At 36.7% G+C, this 25,987-nt stretch overlaps 1 protein-coding gene across 10 annotated transcripts; it reads right to left on the bottom strand.

Moving 5' to 3' along the window:
- On the bottom strand, positions 1 to 25,981 carry ZNF382 (zinc finger protein 382). 10 transcript variants are annotated; one of them, XM_045441088.1, is made up of 5 exons: positions 25,873 to 25,981; positions 23,603 to 23,676; positions 20,010 to 20,161; positions 19,642 to 19,737; positions 1 to 2,151 (listed from the first exon to the last, which is right to left on the bottom strand). In XM_045441088.1, exons 3-5 carry the CDS (start codon positions 20,041 to 20,043, stop codon positions 731 to 733), a joined length of 1,551 nt encoding a protein of 516 aa, XP_045297044.1. In that variant the 5' UTR covers positions 20,044 to 20,161; positions 23,603 to 23,676; positions 25,873 to 25,981; the 3' UTR covers positions 1 to 730. The 10 variants fall into 10 exon arrangements, with proteins under 10 accessions (XP_045297044.1, XP_045297036.1, XP_045297042.1 ...); XM_045441080.1 differs by having other exon boundaries at positions 20,010 to 20,136; XM_045441086.1 differs by having other exon boundaries at positions 20,010 to 20,094.
- Positions 25,982 to 25,987: the final 6 nt, after the last annotated feature.

The following is a 25,987-nucleotide window of genomic DNA, read 5'->3' as shown; positions in this document are numbered from 1 at the left end:
TATGTTCACAGAAGCACTATTTATTATGATCCTAAGCTGTAAACAATGAAAAAGTCCACAGCAGTAGTTGGATAAACTGTAATTTAATCATATGATGGAATTCTATATAGAATGGAAATAAATGAACTTCTGCCACATGCACTAATGATGAGTTTTAGAGACATAATGAGGAATGAAACAAGCCATATACAGAATATACGATGTATAATCCAATTTATATAAAGAGAATACATGATGTATAATCCAATTTATATAAAGGTTCATAATATGCAAAACCTAATTTGTAATGTTAGAAGTCATAACTGTGGTAAATTTTGAGGAAGTAACAACTAATTTTTACTTCATATTTGCAATGAGAAATACAGTTCACACTTCCTTTCTTTTAAAACACTTCTGATCACAGTGTGGTCCATGGACCACTGGCAGAACTGTTTATTACTGGGTCACAAGAATATATGTACTGAAATTGAAAATAAGCAATTTTAAATGTTTGTAGAAACTTGACAGAGGAAGTTTATGCCTGGTGAATCTAATAATAAAAAATTTCGGGTTGTATTTTCAATGACTTTTGTCATTAGTCATTCTTTTTGTGTTTTATAGGCTCACAAACAATAGGCAAATATGTGGTATAGTACCTTAAACTGTTATATACCAATATACTTGCAAGCAACACCATGTACTATTTTATTTAAAGTTTACTATTTAAGGTTTGACAAAAAAGTCGTATCCTTTACTGAATTCCCATGGTTTCTACCTTGTGAGTTTTCTGATGTACAATGAGGTTTGACTTACAACTGAAGAACTTCCCACATTCTTTACATTCATATGGTTTCTCTCCTGTGTGAGTTTTCTGGTGGCGAATGAGGTTTGATTTCCTACTAAAGGCTTTCCCACACTGAGGACATCCATTGGATTTCTCTCCTGTATGTATCCTCTGATGAACAGTGAGGATTGCCTTCTGGCGGAAGGACTTCCCACATTCATTACAAATGTAGGGTTTTTCCCCTGTATGAATTCTTTGATGGAGAGTGAGGGTTGTCTTTTGGCAGAAGGACTTCCCACATTCATTGCAAATATAGGGTTTCTCTCCTGTGTGAGTTCTCTGATGTACAGTGAGGGTTGTCTTCTGGATAAATGCCTTCCCACATTCATTACATTGATATGGTTTCTCTCCTGTGTGAGTTCTCTGATGATCAATGAGGTATGACTTCTTTCTAAAAGCACTTCCACACTGAGTACATTCATAGGCTTTCTCCCCTGTATGTGTTTTGTGATGTCTAGTGAGAGTTGCTTTCTGGCGGAAGGACTTCCCACAATCCATACAGATATAGGGTTTCCCCTCTATATGTGTTTTCTCATGAAGAGTGAGGGCTGTTTTTTGACGGAAGGCTTTTCCACATTGATTGCAAACATAAGGTTTCTCACCTGTGTGAATTCGTTGATGTTCAATGAGATATGACTTCCTTCTAAAGCTGTTCCCACAGTAAGGACAATGAAAGGGTTTCTCTTCTGTTTGAGATCTCTGATGCATGATAAAAATGGACTTCCTGCAGAGGAACTTCCCATATTTGCTGTATGTATGGGGTTTCTTCTCAATAAGAGTTTGTGAATGGACACTGAGATTTGACTTTTCAATTAGGGCTATTCCATCTTTATTGTATTCAAGGGATTTTTCTCCTCTGTGAGCCCTAGTATGTGTAAATAACATTCCTTTCATAAGGAAGGATTTTTCACATTCATTATGATCTAATGATTGCTCTGGAGTTTGATCCTTCTGATGTTGAATAAGCTCTTGTTTACCACTCACACTCCTTTCTGTTTGTTTATAGAGATTCACTGTAGTATGAATTTTCTCATTCTTAGAATTGAGGAGTGATTTCTCCCATCCATTACTCTCACCAAACTTCTCTCTTCCAGGGCTTATATTTCTACTGACTAATTCTGAAATATTTTTAAAAACCTTTCCATCAGGCTTATATTCACATAGTGCTGTTTTTGAAATAATACGGTTTTTGCCTATAGTAAGTGTTTTCCCAAAAATATTACTTCTTTCCTTAATTAGTCTTTTGTGGTTGAATATGACTGATCTAGAATGCCTGTCTTGGTATTCTTTGAACTTCACTAAAACATCTTCAGCTTTCCCATCTTCTTCTAGAAAAGAATACAATTAACAACACTGTAAGTCTTCACATAAATGTTATGGATTGAAAGTATATACAAACAACCTATTGAGTGACTGTATGCCTCGCTATTGTGGTCTACAGAAAGGCCAAACTAAATTACCTCTTGGTAGGGAAAATTCATATGACATAAACCAAATCCTTCCATACTGTTAAAATGTGGAAAAATTGGCGTAAGAAAAGAACACTCATGGGGCACCTGGGTGGCTTAGTCGGTTAGGTGTCAGACTCTTGATTTTGGCTCAGGTGGTGATCTCACAGTTGTGAGTTGTGCACACTGGCAGTGGAGAGCCTGCTTGGGATTCTTTCTCTCTGCCCTTCCCCTGCCCACCCCCAACATTCCTTTCTCTCAAAATAAACTTAAAATAAAAAGAACACTCAAATTTTTGGCATATTATAAATACAATACCTGCACTAAGCAGGTATAATAAACACAAGGATAAGTAAACAGAAGACAAAGGATGATGAAAATGACACTGTTCTTGAAATGGGCAGATTCAGAAATAATGGTGTGAGCTTATCAAGGGTACTAACCAGTGATCAAGAAAAATGTTCAGTTAGAGATGAAAGCCTAAATATTTATTCCCTTATGCCTAAATAAGTATAAAATACTTCCATTTGTTTCTTCCTCTCTTGCAAATGACTTTTCTCAAGCACTTATTTCCTAGTGTTGAGAGGGACACTAGGCCCTAACTCTCCACACAACTTATTTTCTCTTGAAAGCGAAGACTTTGGGAAATGTATTTCCATTAGGAATTGTAAAATAAACCAGAGGACAAAGCATACTTGAAATGTGAATATAATCACCATTGTATGCTGACTGCTGCTGCCAGAATGTTTATTATACTAAATTCTCCTGACCATCAATTCTAACTTTTCCTCCTTTCATTTGCTGAATTATTTTTTCAGTTTTCAGGAAGGATGAGTTCAAGCTTTCCTCCCAATGCAGTAACATACCTTAACTCCACTACTCCCTATGGGGGATATGAATGACTGGATTCTTCAACTGTATGCTTATAATGCTGACTTACCCTCACTATCATTTTTCTTATAAAATTTTGGCTATATCTTATTATTGTTACCTTACTACCACCCACGTCTAGTAGGGTAATTTTAAATATGGATTCATTTTACCCATGACTTGCGTCTTATTTACAAATAGCCCTTAACTGGTAACTGCCCAAGTATCCATCAAAAGGTAAATGGTAATATTGTGTCATGTATGTATAAAATGGAATACTATTCAGCAATAAAAAGGGAAAAACACCTAGTGATACACAATGACAAAACAGATGAATCTCAAACATTTTTCAGAGTGAAAACTTTATGCGAAAGAGTATATATTATACAATTCCATTCATGTGTAATTCTAGAACACACTGAAACTAATCTGTATTAGTAACTGGAGTTATATCATCTTCCTGAGAACCTCAACCACCTTCAGGGACATGCTACTATCCAATTTATCCAAAAACCTTCATATATTATTTCTATCCTTTAATGTCTAATTTGTCTGAAATCAGATTATAATTATAGTCTGGACCATCCATTTAAAGAAATCTTTTAGGGGCACCTTGGTGGCTCAGTCAGTTAAGTGTCCGACTTCGGCTCAGGTCATGATCTCACAGCTCGTGAGTTCAAGCCCTGCGTCGGGCTCTGTGCCAACAGCTCAGAGCCTGGAGCCTGATTCATATTCTGTGTCTCCCTCTCTGTCCCTCACCCACCCATGCTCTGTCTCTTTCTCTCTCAAAAATAAATAAACATTAAAAAAATTTTAAAGAAATCTTTTAACAACCTGCTATTTTAATATGAATATTATATGTAAAATGCTCCATTTGATAATATTGCCTTGCCAACTAAAACTTATGATCTTGGAAGTCAATATTTTATTGACTATTTTCTGAGTATACATTAACACATGGTTATCTGAGATAAAGGGATGTGATCTTGGCATGTATATTTAAAAGATCTTAATCATTAAATGATTTCTGAATGGATGAGAAAGATGTCTTCCTTGCATGGTATCAAAGAGAGTCAGGTAACTATTGAATATCTAGCCTCTGTTACAAGCTACAGTTAAGGAAAAGTGAAAGAGAGAAACTTATTTGAGGGAATTGTTAATCAGATGGGGAAAGAAGTTTGATCATACCAGAGGATGCATCTGTTTACACTTTACATACATAAGTAGAATATGAATGCAGCAAAAAAGGAATTGACATGGTCTGGAGGAGTCAAGGAACATCTCATGGAGGAAGTGAAACTTGATCTTTTAACTGAATGATATAGTAAAGAATATAACTTTGCTCAAAGAGACATCTGACATTTGTCTTTGGCTTCTGGGAAGTAATCTCTAAGCCCTTGGAATATGTATTTGTTTGCCTGGGAACCTTTGGCCATCCAGAAAGTAACAATGTAATTTAGGGTGAGGTCTTTGAGCCACACCAACATTGTGATTTAGGGTGGGGGTTTTAGGTCACACAGTATTAGCTCGACTTCTTAAGGGGCTGAAAACTGAGATGGGCTACATGTATTGTTAATCATGTCTATGTGATGGAGCCCCAGTATGAACTCTGGACAATGGGCTCAGGTGAAGCTTCCCTGGTTGGCAATATTCTGTACGTATTGTCACACCAGCAAGGTAATGCTGTCTGTGACTCCATAGAGGGAGGTTTACCAGAAGCTTCATGTTTGGTACTTTCCTGGATTCTGCCCTTTATGTCTGGATGATTCTAATCTTTTTTTTTTTCTTCTGTGATAAACCATAACTGTGAGTACTACGGCTTTTAGTAAGGTCTGTGAGTCCTTATAGCATATTGTTTATATTAGCAGTAGTCTTGGGGACCCCCAAACTTATAGTTGGTTACAGAAGTAAGGTGGTCTTGTGTGTACTACTGTACCCTCTAACTTTGTAGTTGGATAACTGCAAGTATCTATATGGGTATATAGCAGCTGTCATATAATGAAAAGTCCAGTTGTGAGGAATGAAATCAATTGTATGAAGTATATCTGGGAGACTAGAACAAAGAGAGATGAGCAAGAGTTCTCAGTCATAGAGAGAAATAAATTTGGAGTGATCAGATGGGATATTCTTCTATCAGCCCTTGAAAAAGAAGGGATTTAAATTTCATATAATAAGTAATTTCTTTTTGGCATATTGACAATATAAACTGAAAGAAGTGGGTAAAAATGATGGCAAATCCAAATAGTAATTACAGAAGTTACTGAAATAATATGCTCTCATTTTGGAAGAGGTCAGTAGCAAATGAGGATATGAGAGGATGTAAAGATATTTCACAAAGTGAAATAACACAAATTGTGGAGAGATCAAGTGTAGCAGAGGTGATGGAATCAACCTGATACTACAAGAGACTGACTATGGGGAAAAAAGGATACAGAAATAAGTAAGGATAAGGTAAACACAAGGACTATTATTTACGATATTTCAATAACCAAAAGGATGAGATAACTGTTGTTGTGTTGCTATAGGCAGATGAAAATAGATACTAGAGTTCAGGTGGGAGAAGTGGGCTGAAAATGTGTATTTGAAAGCCATTCACATAAAACAAGAAAATCACAACTTGAGAATGGATCAGATTATTATAGCTGATAGGACTTTTACAAAGGCAAGAACTGAGGATGAAGAAAGATCCTTAAAGGATAACAACAAGAGACCAGTGAAATAAAATCCATTTATCAACAGATATTTATTTTCCCAGGCAATAAGGGGGAAGAAAAGCAATGAAGATGTGAAAAGGCACCTGGGAAATATGTTAAGAATGAGTTAGCGTTTTTCACCCAAATCAAGGTGGGTAGGTATCAGGAATCTGAGCTCTATGATACGGAATACAGAGACTTATTGGAAAGAAATTTATTGAAAAGAAGTGATACTAAACTATCACCTAGGTCCAAAGCATATTGATTTTGAAATTTGATGGCAGGTGTCATGGTGAGAATAGGATATGAGCCTGAGCACAAGAAACAGTTAAGACATTGCACAGGGAAAGAAAGGAAAGAATATGAAAACTAAGAGGAAGATAAATATTAGACAATGATTTCTCTTTTTGTGGAGAGATTTAAGAATGCCTATAAATAGAAAAACAAAAGAAAGAGGACTGAAATGTGTCTAAAGACATGAAAGACAAGCAGAAAGGCCTAAACCAGCAGTTTCCGAAGTGTGACATGGATCTTAGTACGTGAGATCCTTATGCAGGAGAGTTTGGGAAGGTAGTCCACAAAATCAAAACTCTTTTTGTTAATAATAACAACCTTGTCTTTTAAAGGTGGGTGTCTCATTTGTACTTATGGAATTTTAATTTATGAAGGTGGCTGAGTGATGACATAGGCTAATCTCATTGAAAGGAGATTTTCATTACATTTCCTTAGAGGAGAGGGCACACCATGCCTTGTAGGGCCACATAGAGGAGCAGCAGGCTTGGTCAGGACACAGAAAGGAGAGAGGGGAAAGCCTATGCGAGAGCCTTTTGTGGGACCTGCTTGCATGGGAAAGGCAAGGCAGGGTAGGAGAAACAGTTTAGGGTTGGCTTTTTAGAGTAGTGTTGGAGGCTATGCGTCTGTAGTTGTATGGTACCTAGTCCTGGGTGATTTAGGACACAGGAAATGTTGGCTCCGTGTGTGAGAGTTAGATAAAGCACATGGTTGAGGGGATGGACTTGGGATTGGTTGGTTTTTATATAAAATGTAGGCTCACCAACAGGTGGTTTACCATCCCTACGAAATCAGCCAGCTCTAGGAGGGGCAATCTCTCCCCAGCCAGCAAGGCCCTCCAAAGTTTCAAAATATCATAAAATATAGAAGATAAAAAAATGATTAATACAGTGGGTAAAATGCAGACACATAAACATAACACTGGCACCAATCTATAATAGTAACAACTACATTTCTAATTCATAGGGAAAAAGTTTCATGTAAGACTGTTCTTGATAGAGCAGGAGAAAAAAACACTTTTATTAGATCTCCACCCTCGAGTACACATATTTTCAATATTCTGTGTGATAGTTAAAGAAGTATGCATAAGGCACTTCTGTTGCATATCAAATTATAATATATTTTGTAAGGAAAAGTGACGGTGTAATTATTTGAGCTGAGAACTGAAAACAGGGGCCTACCCCTGCCATCCCACCATATCCAAAAAAAATGTTCCTGTGAAATGTTTCATAAGTTGAGATGGCATAAAGTGAAGAAGCAATTACCATTAACTTATATGGGAAAACTCTTAAGTGTTCCCAGATCTAAAAAATAACCTGTCTTTGGCTTTTCTGACACATCTTGTTAATGGATGTGTAAAATAAATTGAGATAAAGCAAAGATGCTCACAGACCATAGTTCAAAGCTATGGTAGCTTGATGCTGTGAAGCTGAGTGCAATTCCTGGGAAGGAGCTTAGCAGTGCCTTTATAGCTAGTTCACTGCAAAACAAGCACTGAAAGCTGGTTTTGCATTTCACCTTTTTTTGTAAAAGCAAAAATCATCTTTGGATTTCTTTTGGTTAGTGAAAACAGGTACGAATGGAGGTCTCTAGTAAAAACAAAGTGGCATAACACAAACTTTCAAAAAACGGGATATCTGTATCTTTTTGTGGAATAGCATTTTTACTTCAGTAAAACTATTATTCAGATATGGGTATCTGGTAGACATTTTCTTGAACAATGTGAACCTATCAATTCAAGAGAAAACATGTGCCAATATTTGTTACCAATGATAAAATCCAAGCTTTCAAGTAAAGGCTGTTACGTTGGAAAGCTTGTATTTGCTACTGTGAGCTTGTCAGCTTCCCAACAGACTTTTCTGATGACGTTGGTGATGATATTAACACATGTGGGTTATGGGTTTTTTCAAGTAATATTGTATATGAGAATATGTCAAAATTTGGAAAATGTTCTGTTAGTGAACTGTTACTTTCCAAATGACTAATACATAATATTATCAAAAAAATGCCTGGGTAAAATATCCATTTAAATAGACCACTGGGGGGAACCTGGGTGGCTCAGTCAGTTGAGTGTCTGACTTTCCTCAGGTCATGATCTCTTGGTTTGTGAGTTCGAGCCCCACATTGGGCTCTGTGCTGACAGCTTGGGGCCTGGAGCCTGCTTCGGATTCTGTGGCTCGCTCTCTTTCTGCCCCTCCCCTGCTCATGCTCTGTCTCTCTCTGTCTCTCAATAATAAATAAACGTTAAAAAAATTTTTTTTAAATAGACCATCGGATTTTACATAACAGTCTACAAAAGTTCATTGCTATGGTTTCAGATTCTGTATTGCAACTAATTGTTTAGGAACTACCAATTGTTACATTTGGGTGTGGTATTAATGAAGAATATCCATGACAATCTAAGAAGGCTTTTTAAATATTTTCTTTCAAACTACATATAATGCATGAAGGAAGGTTTTCTTCATATTTTCAAAATCAAACAACATTTTGCAACAAATGGAATGCAGAATCAGATGTGAAAATCAGCTGTTTATTAAGCAAGATATTAAATTTTAATTATGTAACAATTCCACTTTTGTCAGTATTTTTTTTCTTTTGGGAAATAGTTATTTTTTGTAAAAATATGATTTTATGTCAACATGCAATGAGTTTATTTTTATATTGTATTAAAATGAATTAGTAAATGAGTGGTGAAAAATATTTAATTTCTAATAGGGTACACACACACATATGCACAAAATTCTTTTAATCCTTAATAATTTAAAAATATTAACAAGTCCCAAGACTAAAAAGTTTGAGAAACTGCTCAACTAGACATCCAGATTCTGGTAATGGCAAAGAAGTTTGTATCAAAACAACCTTCCAGCTGGTATGATAAACTGTGGACCAACTATAAAAGACCAATTTGTTTTGGAAAGCACCTCTAACGAGTGATCAAAAGGAGGCAAAAACTTAAGTGGATATAACATTTGAAAAGGAAGAAACCACACTTCATAAGATCTACATTTATCCAGATATTCCACTGTGGGCCCTGGTAGTTTATGCAGCACCCAGGGGATAGATTTCTGGAGGAAAGTAGGAGTCATCCTGTGCAGAAAAATCTGAGATCAAGTTCGGGGTCACTAGAGTGGCTATAAATTGAGGACAAAATCTGAGAATGGAGAAGTCATTCTGAGAATGGAGAAGTCATAGAAGGAGGACCCCAAAGATAGTATAAACCCCTCCTCAAAACCTTGGTTAACTGCATCTTCAGGGCAAGACTGCAAGAAGCACAAAGGGAAAAGAAAGCTGGAACACTGAAAGAACTGATTACAGATTTCAGCAGCTGTTTACCTTTGGGAAAAAAGGTTTTTTTTTTTTTTTGTTTTTTTTTTAACATTTTTTAAAAATTTATTTATTTTGAGAGACAGAGCAGGAGTGGGGGAGGAACAGAGAGAGAGAGGGAGACACAGAATCTGAAGCACACTCCGGGCTCTGAGCCCGAAGTGGGTCTCAAACCCACGAACCATGAGATTGTGACCTGAGCCAAAGTCGGACGCTCAACCGACTAAGTCACCCAGGAACCCCTGGAAAAACAGTTTTTAATTCTCGTCCTGTGCCAAGTCCGAGGAATCTGGTGAAAGGAACCTTTGGTCTTTGTACTGAAACCCCAGAATGACCATGTATAAGAGCAAAGGCTGCATCCCAGCACTAAGAGAAACAGCATAAAGCTAAAGGCAAAATTGAAACTGAAATAGAAATCATCTAAAAAACTTAAAAGCAATCTTAAAAAGGAATCAACATGAGCCACCAGTAACTTAACTGCCTTCCAAGTGAAATCTCAACAATCTTCAGAGGCAGAAAAAGAATTCAGTATCTTGACAACATATTATCTACAAGGTTTTCCTGAGAAGAAACAGGAAATGTGATGAAGAGAAGATAAAAACCAGTTAATAGAATCACACTGATATATGTCCCCTATGTTGAAATTACAAGATAAGGAATTTAAAATAACCATGATAAATATGTTTACAAAATCTACAAGAAAAGATAGAAATATGGGTGAAGAGATGGAGAGTTCAGGAGAGATAAGGATATGCAAACTTTAAAAACCTCATATCTTAAATACAAAATTCATTGGATGGGTTTAACAGCATAGAACATAGAGAATGAAGAATCAGTAAAGTGAAAGTCTGATTAACAGAAATTACCCAAATCATAAAATCATTTTAACTCCTTAATAAACTCTACAGAGGATAGGTTAAAATTTTTAAAAATATAATCGAGAACAGAGCAGAAAAATAATCATAGAAATGTTGGCCAAAATTTCTTCAAAATTTGCTCTAAAACAAGAACTCAGTGAATGTGCTAAATTCACTTACTAGTTCTAACAGTTCGTTTTAGATTCCTTAGGATTTATTATGTACACAAGCATGTCATGTACAAATGAAGATAGCTCCCTCTTTTTAAAAAAAATTGTTCTAATTGGTAGCCTTTTGGCTTCTTTTTCTTGCCTTATTATACTGATTGTGTCTAGCACAATGTTTAATAGAAGCAGTGATAGTGGGCATCTTTTCTGGTTTTGATCTTAGAAGAAAAGCATTCAGGCTTTCTACACTGTATGTGATACTGGCTATAAGATTTTCAAAGATATCCTTTATGAAGCTGAGGAAATTCCCTTTGGTTGCTAATCTGGTCTAAGGCTTCATAATAGTAACTGAATTTAATGATTTTCCCATGTCTACTGATGCTCCTTAAATTTTTTTTTTTTTTTCTAGTTACATTAAGTGGCAGCTTAGATCCTTGGTTTTAGACCCCTTTTCACTTTTATATGGTGAATTACATGGATTGATTTTTAAATACCAAATCATCTTTGCTTTCCTGGGATAAGCTCTTTTTAGTCATAAGGTTTTATCCTTTTAAAATATTGCTAGATTCTGTTTTATAATATTTATTATATATATTTTATTATAGATTTTTTCTAGCTTCATGGAGGATGTTGGTGTTTAGTTTTTTATTCTTATAGTGCCTTTGGTTGTAAATAATGTTGGCCTTATAAAATGAGTTCGGAAATGTTCTCTCCTCCTATTTATTGACATAAAATTGTAGACTCCCTAATTGTCCTTTTAATGTCTGTAGGATCTGTAGTGGTGCAGCTTCTGTAATTTTTTGTTTGTTTATTTTTGAGAGAGAGAGAGACAGAGCATGAGCAGGGGATGGGCAGGGAGAAAGGAAGACACAGAATCCAAAGCAGGCTCCAGGCTCTGAGCTGTCAGCACAGAGCCCAACGCGGGGCTCGAACTTGTGACGTGAGATCATGACCTGAACTGAAATCAGATGCTTAACCAACTGAGCCACCCAGGTGCCCCACAGCCTCTGTAATTTTTAATTAGTGACTGTGTCTTGTATTTTTTATTAGTACATATAGCTATGGTTTATTAGTTTTATCAATTATTTTAATGAATCAGCTTTTGTCTTCACTCATTTTCTCTATTGTACTTCTGTTATGTAATTCATTGATTTTTGCTTTGGTCTTTATTTTTTCCATTTTACTAGCTTTTTTTTTTTTTAAGTTTATTTATTTAAGTAATCTCTACACCTAATGTGGGGCTTGAACTCGTGACCCTGAGATCAAGACTCACAAGCTCTTCCGAATGAGCTAGCCAGGCACCCCTCCTTTTACTAACTTTTGAGTTTAATTTTTTTCTTTTTTTAGCTACTTAGGGTGGCATCTTAGATCCTGGATGTAAATGGATAAAAAAAAAATAATAATAATAAAGGGGGCACCTGGGTGGCTCAGTTGGTTGAATGTCTGACTCTTGATCTCAGCTCAGATCATGACCTCACCATTTGTGAATTCAAGCCCCATGTTGGGCTCTCTGCTGTTGGCACAGAGCCCACTTGGGATCCTCTGTTTCCCTTTCTCTCTGTCCCTCATCTTTTCTCTCTCTCTCTCTCAAAAATAAATAAACATTTTTTTAAAAGGATAAAAAAAATGTTAATGCTGCTTTAGATACATCCCATAAATTTTGATATTTTGCTTGAATTATCATTCAGTTCAAAACATTTTCCAATTTACTTTAGGATTTCTTCTCTGATTCATGGGTTATTTGGAAATGTAGTGATTAATTTTCTAATATTTGGGAAATTTAGAAATATGGTGTTTTTTAATTGAAGTATAATTGACACATGTTATATTAATGAATTATAGTTGACCCTTGAACAATGTAGGGTTGGTGCCTCACACAGATGAAAATCCATAAATAACATCTGACTTCCCAAAAACTTAACTGCCAATAGCCTACTATTGACCTGAAGCCTAATAACATTAACAGTCAGCACATATTTTGTATGTCACATATATTATGTACTGTATTCTTACAATAAAGTAAGCTAGAAAAAAGAAAATGTTACTAAGAAAACCATAAGGAAAATATATTTACAGTACAGAACCGTATTTATTATAAAAATCCATGTGTAAGTGGGCCTGCTTAATTCAAATCTGTCTTTTTCAATACACAAATGTAATTCTGTTGTGGTCAGAATCCATATTATGATTCAGTTTTTTTTCAATTCATTGATACTCATTTTATAGAATATAGGGTCTATCTTGGTGACTATTCCATGTAAAATATTCTATAAAGATGAACTAGAGGAGCACCTAGGTGGCTAAGTCAGTTAAGCATCCAACTTCAGCTCAGGTCATGATCTCACTGTTCATTGAGTTTGAGCCCCATGTCGGGCTCTGTACTGATAGCTCAGAGCCTGGAGCTCCTTCAGATACTGTGCCTTCCTCTCTCTCTGCCCCACCCCTGCTCATGCTCTGTCTCTCAAAAATAAACATTAAAAAAAATAAAATAAGAATGGGGCGCCTGGGTGGCTTAGTTGGTTGGTGTCTAACTTCGGCTCAGGTCATGACCTCGCAGTTTGTGAGTTCAAGCCCCACATCCGGCTCTGTGCTGACAGCTCATAGCCTGGAGCCTGCTTTGGATTCTGTGTCTCCCTCTCTTTCTGCCCCTCCCCCACTCACACTCTGTCTCTGTCTCAAAAATAAATAAAACATTAAAAAAAAGATGAACTAGATACAAATGATTGATAGTGTTTTCAAGCATTCCATAGCTTTATTGTTTTCTTTGTTCTCTCGATTACTGAGTTAGAAGGGGTGTTTATATCTCAAGCTATAATTATAATGCTCTTTTCAGTTCTGTCACTTTTGTTTCATGTATTTCATGCATTCTCAATGGGGGTTTCTCCTAAGGGAGCAAAATTATTCTGGGGAAATGAAAAAAAGTTTCTTAAATATTATAATAGTTTGTGGCCCTTCAAACAGCAACAGAACATAGAGCATGTTATTAAAATTTAATGGGGGCAATTAGAAAATGAGTCTAAAAAGACTCCTTAGGGAGTGATAATGATAAAAAGCTGAGAAACACTGATGTATTTTGAAGCTCTGTTAGGATTGTTATGACTTCTGATGAAGTGTCTCTCTTTATTACCATAATATTCTGTGTTCTGAAATATACTTGGATGTATAGACACTCCCATTTTGTTATGCTTTGTGTTTGCATATGTAACGGTCTCATTCTATTTTTGAAGTCTTACTGCTGACAACTTCCTAGACCCACTCTTTTTTTTCCTCTTGCTCCACACCTGGGCAAGCCAATAGGAGAGCTTGCATGTTCTTTCTGTTGGTGCTGGCAGGAAGTTTAAACTATGCAATCACTAGCCCACATGTAGAATCCTCACGACCTACTCCCCAACCACAATAAACACAAAAGCCAGACACTCCCCCTTGCACTCTCAAGCCATTTTAGGACCAGTCTGGGAACCTTCCCTGTTCTTCCCAGAAAGCCTCATTAAATTATGTCAGATTTCAATCTTGACATGAAGTCAAATTTTAGGTGAGTGGGGTGGGGTGTTGATCTCATCCTCAAATGGGGCAACCACAGACAATATGATATATGCTTTTTCATCTTTTTATGTTATACCTTCCTGTGTCTTTTTATTTAATTTTTTTTTAATTTTTAATGTTTATTTATTTTTGAGACAGAGAGAGACACAGCATGAATGGGGGAGGGTCAGAGAGAGAGGGAGACACAGAATCGGAAGCAGGCTCCAGGCTCTGAGCTGTCAGCACAGAGCCCGACGTGGGGCTCGAACTCACGGACCGTGAGATCATGACCTGAGCCGAAGTCGGACGCTCAATCGACTGAGCCACCCAGGCGCCCCTTATTTAATTTTTAAAATACATATCACATAGCTGGGTCTTCCTTTTCACTTCAGATATTAAATAGTCATTTTTAGGTATTGCATTTGTTTGTTATTTCTATGTTTGCTCTCTCGCCTTATGTTCATTTCCGCTTTACATCCTTGATGATATTGAGGTCATTTATAATGCCCATTTTAGCATCCTTATCTGCAAATTCCACCACCCCTGATTTTATTGACTTGTTGTTTTCTGTTGACTGATCCCCACCCCCCCTTGTCTATGGGTCCTATTTTCCTACTTCTTCATATATTTAATAATGTTTGATTGGACATCAGGCATTATCAACTTAATGTTGCTGAGTTTGAGATATGGTTATATTTTCACGAAGTATTGCTCTTTAAATGGCATTCTGTGGCAGCCATGGAGTTGCAGCACTAGGATCTCCCTTCAGAAAAGAACTTGCCATTGATGTGCAAGAAGTATAGTTACCTGACAGCCTGCAATTGTTAGCATCTTCAGGATGCTCTTCATATGATGAATCAAACCACAGTTTCCCCAGGAGGTGCCCATCCAAAGACTGAACACCGAGGGGGTACTAGAGGCTGCCTATTTCTCTCCATGGCAGACTCCTCAGATGGATAGGAGACCAGCTAGGTCTCTAGGTCTCTAGAGACCTAGGTCTCTTTGCTTCAGACCAGCTAGGTTGGTTGACACTTTGTCAAGTCTAAACAATGATCTGAGGTTCTCCCTGTCCAATCCTGTTAGCCTCTCCCCCTTTCCTTCCATAGGTACCAGATCCATATCATGATCTAATGGTTTCCTATATTTAATCTTACTTTCTTCCCCTTTATCTTCCATAGATGTACCTCTAGGAAATTTTTACATTCCTAACTCTATCTCAGCATCTCCATCCTAGAGGACCCGAGAGACACATAGCAATTATTTTTGGAATGGTTTAATCCTTTTGATGCTTTTGTTTAAGCACTTTTATGGCAAATCTTGCAAAATCTTTAACCTATGCCTAATATAACCCCATTTATCAAGGGGTGGCCTTTCTATGTTTCTATCTAAAGTCCTATGTATCAACAAGTTCTCTCCATTCTGGCTAGAGGAAAATAAAATGATTCTTGGTGCAGTAGGCTATGGCAATTGTTCAGCTTACAACACTGTGGTAATTGTATTTTCCTTAGAACACGTCTTTGTTTAGTCTCATAGGGTTTCACCTATACACGTGCAGACTTATATTCAGCCAAAGACTCAAAGAGAACCTTTTCCATATTTGGGGAACTCTTTTTCTGCATAGCTCACTTCTTTTGGGAAGTATGTCCTGGAAATTTTAGCAACCTCAATCTCCTTGAATGCCCATGTCAGTCCCCTCAAGTCAGTAAAATTGTCAGGTTCTTTTTGGATTCCTCTCTCTGTACTGCAGTCTGGAAGTTGCCTTCAGATGAAAGCCTGGAATGAGGTAGGGCTCATCTCATTTGTTTCTCTTCTCTCAGGAATCCAGGCCTGTGCTGCCTGTTGTTCAATATCTGAAAATAGTTTTGTCCAGTTTTCTTGTTGTTTCCTGTAGGAGTGTAATTCCAGACTCTGTTACTTGCTCAGGGCTGGAAGCAGAAGTCTTGAATTATAAAAATGCAGGCCCAAATGGCTTAATAATGATTTTCATCAAACATTTAAGGAAGCAGTAATACCAGCATAACAAAAATTCTATAAGAAAATAGATGAAGAGGGAACACCCCTTGTCTTTTTGATATTGCTGACACAATTCTGATTTTTTCAAGGACATTACAAGAAAACTACAGACCACTATCCTTGGTAAAATCATGCATAAAAACTTACTAAAAAATTAACAAACCAATTTTAGTTATCTAGAAGAAGGATAATACATCTTGTCCAACTGGGGTTCATCCCAAGAATCCAAATTTAATTTTGTTTAATATTTAAATTATTTAATGTAATACATATAGTAACAGATTAAAGGAGAAACATCGTATGATCATCTTAACAGATGCAGAAAAAGCATGTTAAAATCAACATTCATAATTAAAGTCATCAAAAACGAGGAAAAGAACTTCCAGAATTTAATAAAGAGCACTTATGAAAAGCCTACAGTTAATATTAGGATGAAGAATGAAATATTAAGTGTCTTCCTGATAAATTTAGTGAACTGATAAGAAACTCACTCTCGCCACTTCTATTCAACATTGTACTGTAGATCCTAGTCAGTACAACAGAGTAAGAAAAAGAAATGAAAGCAATAAAATATACAAATGTAGAAGTGGAATATCTTTTTTCTAGAAGACATATTTTGCGTGTAAAAAACGAAAGATATATACTAAAACAAAGAACAATGGCAACAACAATAAAACTTAAGTAATAAGTAGAATACAATACAATAAGTAGAAGTATGCAAAATCAATATATAAAGATCAATTGGGGATGCATATTTTAACAACAAACTGGAAAAAGAAATTTCAAATATCCTACTATTTACAATGGCATTAAAATACTAAAAGATTAGATATAATGAAATATGTATTAGACCTCTATACTAAAAATAATAAAACATTGCTTACAAGAAGTAGAGAAGGTAATTAAAATAGAAAAATATAGTATAGTCATGGACTAGAAGACTCAATATTGCTAAGATGTTAATTCTCACCAATAAAAATTCTATTACCTTTGTTTAAAGAAATCAAGAAGTTGATTCTAAAATGTATTTGAAAAAGAAAATGACCTAGAATAGCCAAAAGAATTTTTAAAAGAATAAAGTTAGAAGACTTACTATGACTTCAAGACTTATTAGAAAGTTCCAACAATCAAAGACCAGGTAGTATTGGCAGTAAGACTTAAAAGATAGGAAAGGAAAGAACAGTCTAAAAATAGGCTGACACAAATGCAATCAATTTTTTATAAGATCACCAGAGCAATTTAATTCAATGTAGCACATGATGGGAGAAACTGTTACCTATACGAAAGAAAACAGACCCTTAATCTTTTTTTTTTTTAATTTTTTTTCAACGTTTTTATTTATTTTTGGGACAGAGAGAGACAGAGCATGAACGGGGGAGGGGCATCCGAGCCATCAGCCCAGAGCCTGACGCGGGGCTCGAACTCACAGACCGCGAGATCGTGACCTGGCTGAAGTCGGACGCTTAACCGACTGCGCCACCCAGGTGCCCCTACAGACCCTTAATCTTACCTCACATCATAAACCAAACTTAACATGAGATGGGCCACAGAATTAATAAAAATAGCAAAATATTCATAACATTTTTAGAAGAAAAGACAGAAACTATCATCACAACCTAGTGGATCTCAAATATTTGAGAGGTCAAAGAAGTAAGTATAAAAGAAAATAATGATACACTGGATTTCATCAGAGTTAACAGTGTGTGCTTATTAAAAGACATAACAGACCTGAGGAAATATTCACCATACATATATCAAACAAAAGACTTCTATCCAGAATATGTAAAGAATTCCTACTACTCGAGGGAAAAATATACTACCCAATAAAAATGGGTAAAACATTTGAATAGGTACCTCTGAAGAAGATAAAAAAAAACACTTGAAAAAGTTCTCAACATCAATGGTCACAAGGGATATCTAAATTAAAACTGCAAAGATATACTACTATAACCTTCAGTCTGACCAAAATGCAAATACTGATAACATCAAAAGAGAATATGGGACAATCAAAATTCTCATACATTTTTGGTAAAAGTTTAAAATGGTACAGTAACTTATAAAAACTGGCAGTTTCTAAAAAAGTAAAATATACACTTGCCTAATGAATGAGTGATACCACCTGCTACATGTTTACTGAGGGGAAATAAAAACATATCCACAAAAAGATGTTTACAAGAATGTTCACAGTAGCTTTATTCATAACAGCCCCAAACTGGAACATTTCGAATATCTATGAACAGGAGATATATAAACAAACTGGTATATTCACACAACTGAATACTATTAAATAAACTACTTATTTATGCAAAAACATGTATATATCTCTCACATATTAAGCTGAGTTAAAGTAGATATGAAAAAGGTCTAGGATAGACAAAACTATGCTGGTAGAAATCATAAGTGTGATTGTCCTAATGGGAGGGACTGACTTGGAAGAGGCCTGAAGGAACTTAATGGGTTAATGGAAATGTACTTTATATTGGGTGTGACATACATGGGTTTATGCTTCTGTCAGAACTCAAAGGACTTCACACTTAAGATCTCCATGTACAGTATACTTACAAAGCATGGAGTAGATTCTTGGTAAGGAAATAGCAGTCTCTAAAAACATAAGGCAAACAAATAGCAGTCTCTATAAACATAAGGCAGACAAGGAAAGAACTTACATGAGGAGTGATATTCACGGCTAAAATTTAGATTTTAGACACACCGAAGTCAGTCATGTATAGGCATGTCAAAGATCTCAGGCCTTTAAAAACAGATCCCTAATAAGATGGCTATTATTAAAACAACAACAACAAAAACAACCCCAAACAGAAAATAACAGGTGTTGGTGAGGACGTGGAGAAACCAGAACCCTTGTGCATTGTTACTGGGAATGTAAAAATGGGGTAGCCACTATGGAAAACAGTATGGCAGTTCCTCAAAACATTAAACACAGACTTATTGTATATTCCAGAAATTCTACTTTTCTTTTAATTGTTTGTTAATGTTTTTTTAAAAAATGCTTTATTTAAAATGTTTTGTTTAAAATTGTTTTTTATAACTAAAAAAGCTGAAAGCAAAGACTCAGATATTTGTACACTCATGTTCATAGCGTAGCAGCATTGTTTATAGTAGCCAAAAGGTAGAAGTAACTCAAGTGTCCATTGGATAAGCAAAAAATAATATATACAATGGAATATTTCAGCCTTAAAGGAAGGAGATTCTGATATACTACAACATGGGTAGACCTTGAGGACATTATGTTAAATGAAAAAAGCTAATCACAAAAACGACAAATACCACATGCATAACTCCACTTATATGAGGTACCTATGAGTAGTTAAATTCATAGAAACAGAAATTAGAAAGGTGGTTGCCAGCAGCTAGGGGGAGGAGGTAATGGGGAGTTATTTTTTAATGAGTACCGAGTTTCAGTCCTACAAGATGAAAAGAGTTCTGGAGATGGATGGTGGTGATAGCTGCACAATGTCAATGTACTTAATGCCACTGAACTATATGCTTAAAAATGGCTAAGATAATAAGTTTTTAGTTCTGTGTATTTTGACACAATTAGAAAAAATAGATCCCTAAAAACATTCAAAGGTGCTAACTACCTGAGTCCACTGGATTTTATCTGTACAGACTCACCAAGGTAGCTCTGACTTGGAAAAATTCTCTCTGTTGTCCATAGTTCTTCTCCTTGTTCCAACTTACGGATCATATCAGGCTTAGTCATGTGAAACCCTGATAATCAAAAATGAGACTTGGTCTAAGCTGCTTGGGCTTCAAAACTATTGAAGGAAGAGAAAGATATAGCTCTAAGGTGACAGACAAGGCACACATTAACATCTTAGCAAAGTTAATACCTTGCACTGGGCAAGTGTGGACATAATCACACTGGCTCCTAATAAAAAAGGATTCATCACCTCTGATCTCTGAAATTCAAAGCTCCATATGTTTCAAAAATTCTTGAAAGGAGATGTATGAGATTGAAAGATTCAAGGAATTTTTCTTACCAACAGAGATGAGGTGGCAATAATTTTCCAACATGACATCCCTGTAGAGGGTCTTCTGAGCAGGATCCAGCTGCTGCCACTCCTCCTGGGTGAAGTCCACAGTCACATCCTTGAATGACACTGATCCCTGCAAGGGCAGACTCTAGTTCATCCTAAAGTGATTGGAACTAGTGAGAACTAGATATTGGAAACCACGTTCAGTGGTCAGACTAGTTTTCTTATTTTATCTTTTGTATTGTAGAAAATTCTCTGTGATAATACAGTCTGTATTTACTTACTATCTCATGCTAAAAATATATAAGATCATACTATTTACCTTGAATGTGACTAGTTGCTTGGTGGATCAAAATGAATAAAGCCCTGGCCTTGCTCATGAGAAGTTACAGGCTAAGTGAGAGGCATACATATAAATACATACACCCAACAGATATTACAGATGTGATGACAGAAAGATGTACAAGGGAAAATGCTACAAAGTAAAGAAAAATTTTATTTTGTATACCAAAGCTTCACTGAGGACATCAAAACTTTGTACTCATAATGAATTTGTTTTATGCAGGGTACCACCTTTTAAAATTCATGGGGAGAATCATTGTTGTACTATATACTAATTTGGATGTAAATTAAAAAAAAAATTAAAATTATAGCAGCACTATCAACAATAGCCAAAGTATGGAAAGAGCCCAAATGTCCATTGATGGATGAATGGATAAAGAAGATGTGGTATATATATACAATGGAGCATTACTCGGCAATCAAATGAATGAAATCTTGCCATTTGCAACTATGTGGATGGTACTGGAGGGTATTATGCCAAGTGAAATTAGTCAGTCAGAGAAAGACAAATATCATATGATTTCACTCATATGAGGACTTTAAGATATAAAACAGATGAACATAAGGGAAGGGAAATAAAAATAATATAAAAACAGGGAGGGGGACAAAACATGAGACTCATAAATATGGAGAACAAACTGAGGGTTATGGGAGGGGTTGTGGGAGAGGGGATGGGCTAAATGGGTAAGGGGCACTAAGGAATCTACTCCTGAAATCATTGATGCACTATATACTAATTTGGATATAAATTTTAAAAAATAAAAAATAAAATTAAAAAAATCAATATATAACTGCAATATGAAAAATCAGTTGTATTTATATGAATTGAAATCAATTATACAAAGTAAAATATAACAAAATAAAATTAAAAGTCATTAAATACCTAATAATTAATCTAAAAAAAATTCACAGGGGGAGGAAAACCAATTAGTAAGCTGAGGAAATAGCAAAAGGCACAGTATGTTAGGAAAGAGTCTTGGAACTCTAAGAAGAAAAAGGTATATGGAGTTAGGTAGTGGGCATGTTTATCTAATAATACTGGATTTTTTCTGGGGTACGTGGCTGGCTAATCAGAGGAGTGTGTGACTCTTGGTCTCAGGGTCATGAATTCAAGCCCTACATCGGGTTTAGAGATTACTTAAATAAAAATTTAAAAACTTAAAAAAAATAATGGATTTTTTCCCTACATACTAGGGGTCTTAAAAATGTACTGAACACACTCCTAACATATTTATATTTATTTATAAATCATCAGTCAGCATTAATGGCAATCCACATCTGCTCTTGAATGTAATTTGTTGGTATTTTCCTCCCTTTCAATATACTGTCTTGTACATTCCATTGTAATGCATACCCCACTTTGCTTGTTCTGCTGCTTTCAGAGTATGAAGAAATGTTAAGCAGTACATATATTATTTGATAAAATTTGTACTTCAGAGGCAATACCCTTGAAGACTAGAGAAGGCTTGAGATGTGTTGGGTGGGAAAGACAATTAAGTAACCATTGTTAGTTTTTTCCTAGATTAAGGTGGTATTAGTTGTCTAAAGAGGGGAAAACTGTTTAGTACATAAGGGATTGCAACAAAATTGGTCATAAATTGGTTGTAGAGTAGAAAAAAGAGGCATAGCTCTTGAGTTACCTGCATAGGCAAGTGGTTAGGTGCTGAGACTAAGAAATAGAAAACACAAGAACAAATAAGCTAGACCAAAGGAGGTAATGAGGTAGGCCTTGGAAATGTACTTGAAGTGTCTATGGGACATTCAGGTGATCATAACTTTTGGAGACTGGATATATGGTTCTGACACTCTGGATAGAGGTCTAGTATGGAGACAAGTGTTTGAGAGTCACTAGAATTAGATCAGTGTTACCTTTATGTGGATCTGTGCACAGAGAAAAAGAGACAGTGAAGAGAAGAGAACTGATTGACATCTGGGGAAAACCAGTATTTTGAAGATGGGTAGATAAAGAGGAATTTTCTGAAAGACCTGAAAACACGAAAAAGTACCCCCTTTGATTCAAAGTAGAATATTACTTTTTTTTTTTTTTTAAGTTCATTTGTTTTTTTGAGAGGGAGAGCATTGCATGCATAAGCTGGGCAGGGGCTGAGAGAGAGGGAGAGACAGAATCCCAAGCAGGCTCCATGCCTGGGGCTCAATCTCACAAACCAAACCATGAGATCATGACCTGAGCTGAAACTAACAGACACTTAACTGAGCTATTCAGGTGCCCCTCAAAGTAGAATAGTTCAAGAATGGACTAGCATATGCATTTTATCCTCCTCCACTCCCATATAAAAAATTAGAAGAAACTAAAAAAATAAGAATAAATCTGTAACAACATTGAAATACTTGAAAGGTTTTCACTGGCAGGCCACAGTTTGTAGGAACTGGATAAAATAGACAGGATCAGAGAGGGAGAATGCAAAAACCTCAGGTTTAAAAAAAGTTTATTTATTTATTTTGAGAGAGAGAGAGAGAACAGGGGGTGGGTGGGGGCAGAAGGAAGGGAAAGAGAGTATCCCAAGCAGGCTCTATACAATGTGGGGCTTGATCATGGTTCATGAGATCACGACCTGAGCTGAAATCAAGAGTCAAACACTTAACTGACTGAGCCACTTACAGGTACCCAAAATCTCAGTTTTCTGTACAAGCTTGCAAGCAATCTCTATCTTGGAAACCTCACAAAACATCTTACCACAAACTAATAATGTCATTTACCAACTCTACCCCCCCCCCCATTGTATCATTGCAAAACCTAGGTCAGTAGTGATGATCAAGGTTTTTCCATGTCTGCTCCTTGACCCCTCACAACTTAGATCTCAAATCAGTATCTAGATAAGATAGAGTCATTAAAGTAATGTTTCCCTTTTAAATCAAAATAATACATCTTTCAAGCAGTACTTTTGTGAGAAGCTTAAGAAAGGAGATGATGAATGATATATCAAGTTAATATGTAAACATGGGCTACAACTAAAGGTACATGTGGGGAAGGCTTACGTTTATATGGCTGGAATAAGAAAAACTGGGAACAGGGCTGCAACTAGGTGGGGCGGGTGAGGAACATAGGGTGCAAAATTTAGGGATGCACAGGCCCTGAGGATACTCCTTACATTTTGCACCTAGGCCACTTGCTTGTCCTACTGGAGACCAGTTTCATGGAAGCAAATGCCAACATCCAGGAAATTTAAGGATTGGGAAGCAATGTTCATATAACCTGAAAACAACTTATTTCATAAAGAGAGGAAACATCATCTCACCTGAGGCATGGCTTTGAGATTTGCAAGAGATGAACCTTCTCTTTTGAGCCCTTCTTATGGAAAAGGGAAGAGTCCTGAGAAGGCAGAGATGGGAGAATACAAAGAGCCATGTGAAACCATATTTGACTTAGATCTCCCAGAAAATTCAGTTAAATCTGTATCACTTTTCACTGCTTCAGCTCACTCTCATGTATCCACGATGGAGGTTAGTGGGAAAAAGGACAAATCTTGCTCCCTCACCACCAGAAACCTAGTCTCTTTGTGAATTAGAATGGATCTAGGTGATCTGTTGTAGTTGGAGAGGGAACACTGTGCTTTTCCCTTTGCAGCTCTACCTTCCACCTCCCATGGAAGACAGCTTTATCATCTACTTCCAAATAGTTCTTCATGGACTTTCTACCAATTTACACTGTTACTATCAGCACATGAAAATACCTCTCCATACCCTGATGAATGCAGTTACCATTTTTAATCTCTGCCTATCAGATATATATTGTAGTTCTTGTTTACATATTTCTTATTATGGGAGAATAAGCTCCTTTTACTTCTTTTCTGTGATGGCACCTTCTTATATAATGTCTTTTGTGTGTGTGTTTTAATTTCCTAGTTGGTTGATATTATCATTTTTTATTTAGTAAATTAGCTATTTTAAATTGGAAATAATTTTCTTAGTTGCTCATATGACTATTAAAGTGTTTTTACCTTGTGAAGATTTCTTCCTTGAATGTTTTCTTGTTTAGCAATACTACCTATTATATAATCCATATTTTTTCAGTGGATATAAAATGCCATCTCTATCATATATTACATATCCCTATATGCTTGAGAATATCTGAACTTTAATTTCCTCTACTTAATCTTTACTGACTCACCAGTATCATACTACTTAATAAGCATAATTACTGAAAATTCACTTATTTATTATTAATTTACTGACAGCTAATTTAAGTATTAACTATTGAACAACACTTTTTAGTAATACAAGTATGGAACTAGAAAAGACATTAATCTTTTCACTCTGCAGTCTTCCTAGGGAGAGGATGATACCATGCTGAATGAAGTCCGAAGTACTGACTGCCACAGTGAATATTTTAATTAGCAAACTATTTTAATTATTATAATGAGAGGTGGCCTTGTCGTTAAAAGTATACCAAATACTTTTTATTATCTTGGAATGCCTGAAGAAGCTACTGACTCTGCCACTGATTTCATCCAGAAGCTGGAAACCTCACTCATATATCAGTGTTGAGAGTGTTAGTTATGGGCAAAAGTTGTTTGTTTTATTCCTGCTAGCTTATTCATGGAACACTGTTAATTTCAACTCATTGGTTTTAGTTCGTGTAGTGTTTCCCTGTAATATATTTTACCATCTAGGAAATGAAATCTTACCTCTTCCTTTCCAATACTTATACCTCTATTTGCTAAATTGCTATTGAGTTACAATTTTGGAGGCAGGTTTAATGACCATGATTCAGATAATCAAATCTTAAACACCCAACTAGACAGTAGTCCTGAAGAGTTTCCCAATCACAAAAACATCACAAATAATAACGGTAGGTTGCAAACACATGCATGGTTACATTCAATCAAACTTACTTCTGAAAACCATCTCACGGTACCCATCTATCATTTACAACCTCAGACAGCACATTACATAATTCCAGGCAAAGTCACAAAATCACTTTCGCTTCTCCATAGTCACCTACAGCCTCAGACACGCTCACACCTAGTCTAAAATGAGACACATAAGTAGGGAACCCCAGGCAGCAACAGGACTCCGTCCACTTTTCACACACAATCGGTCGCAACATCTCACAGAGTAGCACGCACCCCAACGCAGCAGGTTGAGCACAGGCGGCCGCCTCAATTCGGTACACACACGCACACGCGCACACACACACAGACACACACACACACACACACACACACACACACACACACAGCGCCAGCTGTCTGAGGCCCCGCTCCCAACGCAGAGCTTCCTTGGGGTCAAAACAGACAAAATCCGCCCCCGCGCGGAGCTCGCTCCAGGTCAAACTCGATTGTCACCCTCAGGGTCACGCCCACGGACCACGCCCGAGGCCCCGCTCTCACAGATCCAAGTGTCTGGTTGCCGTGGGCTCGGCTCCGGTTCCCTCCTCAGAATTACCAGGCCCAGCTTGGACTCCCGGTTTCCTCCCTGGCCTCCCCACTGGGACCCGCTCCCTAGTCTGCAGTCTTGGCCCGAGCTCGGGGTTCCCGCCTCCTCAGAGCCCCTAGGACCTACCAACCTCACCCCCGGCCAAGGATCAGTCGTCTGCGCCTGCGCACTCCCGCGTGGGCTGGAGCTCCCAGGAGTCTACGGGGCTGCGCGCTAGTAGCCTAGCTGTCCCAGCTACCGGCTCT

The sequence above is a fragment of the Leopardus geoffroyi genome, chromosome E2, assembly GCF_018350155.1.
Source record: "Leopardus geoffroyi isolate Oge1 chromosome E2, O.geoffroyi_Oge1_pat1.0, whole genome shotgun sequence".
Taxonomy (NCBI): Eukaryota; Metazoa; Chordata; class Mammalia; order Carnivora; family Felidae; genus Leopardus; species Leopardus geoffroyi.
The sequence above is the reverse complement of the archived record's forward strand: the minus strand, read 5'-3'. Positions and strand labels throughout refer to the sequence as shown.

Coding starts and splice junctions, on each gene's coding strand:
- ZNF382 (XM_045441080.1), bottom strand. Junction 19,738..20,009: donor TTGCCACCTCATCTCTGTTG/GTAAGAAAAATT, acceptor TTTGATTATCAG/GGTTTCACATGACTAAGCCT. Junction 2,152..19,641: donor TCCAAGTCAGAGCTACCTTG/GTGAGTCTGTAC, acceptor ATTCTTTTCTAG/AAGAAGATGGGAAAGCTGAA.